The 4475-nt window shown below is 41.4% G+C and overlaps 1 protein-coding gene across 1 annotated transcript; it reads right to left on the reverse strand.

Annotated features, from left to right (window-relative positions):
• Positions 1-1831: 1831 nt before the first annotated feature.
• Positions 1832-2983, reverse strand: LOC118648641. Its single transcript, XM_036294990.1, has 2 exons — positions 2173-2983; positions 1832-2099 (listed from the first exon to the last, which is right to left on the reverse strand). The coding sequence occupies exons 1-2, from the start codon at positions 2631-2633 to the stop codon at positions 1847-1849; spliced, it is 714 nt and encodes a 237-aa protein (XP_036150883.1). The 5' UTR covers positions 2634-2983; the 3' UTR covers positions 1832-1846.
• Between the last annotated feature and the right edge of the window lie 1492 nt (positions 2984-4475).

Raw genomic sequence — 4475 nt, forward strand, 5'->3', positions numbered from 1 at the left:
TGTGTACATCACTCTAGATTTGTCATGACACAAAGATAGCATGTACTCGTGGTGAAATTCATACAAGCAAATTTTCGATATGTCTAGTATACACATACCTACATAAATCGGCTTGTTGAATTTCACTTCAAGTTTTCGGAGTTCGACTGCAATTAAATTTTCTGCAAAAATACTGCGACTATGGAAATTTGGTTTAGCGATCATTGCCTCCGCACCGTATCGTCCTGTCCATTTTGTCAAAAGTTTTACATCTACGTGATTGCGCACATTTTCCATAGTTTTTCCGAATACGGCGTTATTCATCAATTTATATAAATTTTTCTCAAAATCGTTTTTCGCGAGGGTACGAAATTGTGTGTTTAACTCGATATAATCGCGAAGCCAGGTGGATTGAACGAATTGTAATACACCGTGTATCTGTGTTATACGGAGACCATGACGAGTGCATTGCTGCAAGTTGCGATAATGTATGACGTACCGCTTCTTATCATGCAAGGTCGCTAAAAGTTTACGTTCTCGCTTGCCAGGCGGCTTATCGCGCGTTGGGCAGAACGGTAGGTCAGTGTGTCGATCATGCAGATGTTGTGGATACTCCAGATCGACTTCAAGAATGTACCCTATGGGCGAATCAACAGCGATCGCGTTTACGTCAAAATTTGAGACGTCTTGGACCCATCGAAATTCTCCATAGGGCAGCGGTTGACACATTGCCCATCCGTACAAATTATTCACATCGAAATACATGAGGTACGACGATGGTTTCGATGAGTCGTACGTCTGCATGTACTTGTTGTTAGCCTGCGCGTATCTGCCGGAACATTGACTCAGACCTCCGCGTATACCGCGCTCGATAAACATTGCCATATCGATGTCGGTGAGCAACTCGAAATTGACGCGTGTATATTTAATATAGCATAGCGTCCCACGTGAATCCCGGTAATGTATAGTAATGTGCGGGGTCAAGACCATAACTTTCGACACATTTGTCACGAAAATTTTCAAAAACGTCGGCTAACAACAATACATCTGTTTTCAAATACAGATCGCTGTATTCGCCCAGCGTTCAAATAGAGAACCGATCCCATACGTTCTTGGCGTGCGTGTAATCGCTCTCGGACACGGTATCGCCCGTCAACGAACTAAAGAATAATTCGTGCGATGGCAAACGCGTTTCCTTCAATTTTGTGACACAGTCAACATACTCGTATGGGAATATGCCTTTACGAGTCAATAAATCGAATTCTTCGTTAGATAAATTCGAAAATTCCTTACGTACAATTTTTAGTTTTTCTTTACCAAGAAATGATGCCAATTTTTCAAGACTAGAATTGAGAAATTTATATGAATCTATGAATCGTAATTTTATGTGATTGTGTGGGTCTAATTCATCGGCGGTACCTATGACATGCTTCGTAAAAGAAATATATTTTTCTTTTGTAACGGGAAGCACATCGATATTCCCTTTGAATGTTGTGGCTATTTCTCTAATAATAAAGTGTGAATCGTATCCGGATAAATTATGAAAAATTACCGGTATGTACAACACATTCTGATAACACAAGTTACAAAGCGAATGCGCGGGACCGCGATAACGACCGGTGAGATGACAATGATCTCGCACTCGTGTATCATCCGGTGCGAACGGCTTATCACAAATATGACACTGCTTTGCGTTACGATATGCCTCCCATTGCTCTTTCGATAGAGTTTTCATGGGGACCTTAGCAGATAAAATTGATTTTACGCGATGCGCTAATTCTTCTAGCTGTTTAGCGAACCACGCGATACAATCCTTATCGCGATGAAACCAATACCTCGATAATGTGTCATCGTATGAACAGTGTGCTTAATATCCCAAGCTAAATACTTGATGATGATGCTGTTGGTATGATATTTCCATATCCTCCTTCTCCATCTTCTCCAATGCACACTCTAGGTCGGCATAGACGACAAACGGCACACGCTCCTTATTGTTGATGTTGCGGAAGCTCAGCCATTTCTCGTCTTCAGTAGGTAGTTGGATGGCGCAGTCGTTCATTTTCTGGCAATCTACGCTGTGGACATCCAACTTTTCCACAGAACTAAAGTAATGTAAACATCTGTAAAAAATAGCGTAAATTTTTATTTTTTATTATAAAAAATTAATACAACATTTATAAAATTATTACTCACCGGTCACAAATATATTTTTTGTGTTCCTTTTTACTGAGTTGTGAGCTCACTAGACGAGACAGATCCTTGATGCATGCAAAGTGTCCCACGTTGTCTTCGCGTAGATCTTGCACGTATAGCAGATTAACATGCTTCTCCTTCTTGTCGTTGGAGAGTCTTAGCGGGAGAATTTTATAGGTTTCAGTTTGATCCTTTTGGATCTCGTAGACGTTGACCGAAATATTATTTAGTCTCTCGAATTTTTTAATGTCTTTTAACGCGATTGGAAACTCAATGTCATCGAAATTCAGAACGTTTGTATAATGAGGGTATGATGACTCCCTTTCTGAATTTCTTTCTGCGGGATATAGAGCGGCTATCACAGACCATGCGAAGCAAGCATTGTCCATCGATTTCACGTTAACAACCGCACGCTTTGTTATTATTTCCCGCGGTAATGTCATGTGACATCCCGCGCGCATAGAATTGTACTTATTCACATTTACAGTCAAATTCTGTATACGCGACAACGCCCACCCACTATCGCGTTCTTGGAATTCCTCGAGCGATGCTAACGTGGGCTCGATAACGCACCGCTCGTACCACTCATCCAAGTCCGATGTTCTAAAGAGATCACTGTTTTTCGTGGTAATACTTTTATTGGCGCGTTTGTCGCCCGTTACAAATACGCCATTGAATGCGGTGTTCACTTTCACAGAGTTGTGTCTTTCGATAGCGTCCCGCACTCGCTCGAGTACTATACCACCAGCGTCTTCTAAAAACTTTCGCGGTTCAATGTAGTTCCCATTGATAACCGCTCCTGTCAGAACGCGATTCTCAAACACGGTGTCAATTTCTCGCCACACGAGTCTGTCCGCGTTGTCACTCGCGTAATTATCACCGACGTGCACGAAACGTCTTTGCAGTCGCGTCTTTTCACCCGCGAGTCGCGCGATTCTCGCCACCAAAGATTGTCTTTGTCCAACGTTGAGTCGAGGGCGCTTGACGCGGCTATGTTCCTCTAGTCGTTCGATACACTCGTCGCACCGCTGCAACCACTCGAAACACTCGCCCAAGGTAGCGACCCTGTCAATTTGGTCCAACAGCTCGCGCTCAAAATGTTCCATTTTTAATACTATTTTTTGTTAATAATTATTAATAAGTCTTTACACTGTGCAAACCGGACACAAGTTACTGGGAATCATTACAAACATGGGCTGTCTACAATTTGAGCAATATTTTCCATCCAGCCTACCGAACGCATTAGTAATATGTTTACTAAAAGCATGCATTATTCCGAAATCAGTGTCCGCTATTCGCATAATGCATTCGGCACATACTGAATATGTACCACCCGTGGTGTAATAAAAGTATATACCGCAATGTTTCAATCTTGCGGTTATGGCACGCACTTCCGCAGGTGTCAAATGTTTCTCAACGACATCGATATAATCCTCGCTGTCCTCGCTGCAATCATCACTAATGTAGTTACTATCTTCCGATGCTACGCTCTCTTCATCCATTATATCCTCAAAATTAATGTCATTCACAACGTCTATTATCTGGGCATTGTCCATTTGTTGTATATTGTCCACAACATTAAAGTTTTCCGGATGATTATCCGCAATGTTTATCACATTATTTGCACCATCCACAATATCTATCACTTTGTTTTCATCGTCTGCAATGTCTATCATTTCGACATCATCATCGTCCGCAATGTCTATCACTTCGACATCATCGTCCGCAATGTCTATCACTTTGACATCATCGTCTGCAATGTCTATCACTTCGACATCATCGTCCGCAATGTCTACAAGTTCCACCATCACTTTATTCGAAGTCATTTTTTCACGTCACACTGATTCGCTCACATGAACTTCTCACATCTTGAACTTCAAGTCGACTGTGCGATCGTGCATTTTCTGACCATTTATATACTTCCTATAACCCTTTGTCTTCCTTTGTCTCAACCAGAACATAGGCATCGCCATTTTTGTTTATATATAATTTCAAAGAAAGCTCCTAATTCTGCGAACAGCTGGATATCGGTGCTAAACCGCGAATCGCATCCCTCGTAGCGATTGAGGTGTCGGTGCGACAAACGTCTTTTATTTCTCCATCCTATACCACTTCTCAAGTTTTCACATTATTTTGTCTTCGATGGATTTCAAGAGTATCTTCTCCCATGACTACGCGTCTCATAAGTTAGCAGCCGATAAAAAAATTATAACATTGTTGTTTACAAATTTTAACCGTTTGGACAATAGATTTCGTCTATCGCTGATAGTAGAGAGAATTTCAAAATTTTTTTTCCAACGACT

The sequence above is a fragment of the Monomorium pharaonis genome, unplaced genomic scaffold, assembly GCF_013373865.1.
Source record: "Monomorium pharaonis isolate MP-MQ-018 unplaced genomic scaffold, ASM1337386v2 scaffold_560, whole genome shotgun sequence".
NCBI lineage: Eukaryota > Metazoa > Arthropoda > Insecta > Hymenoptera > Formicidae > Monomorium > Monomorium pharaonis.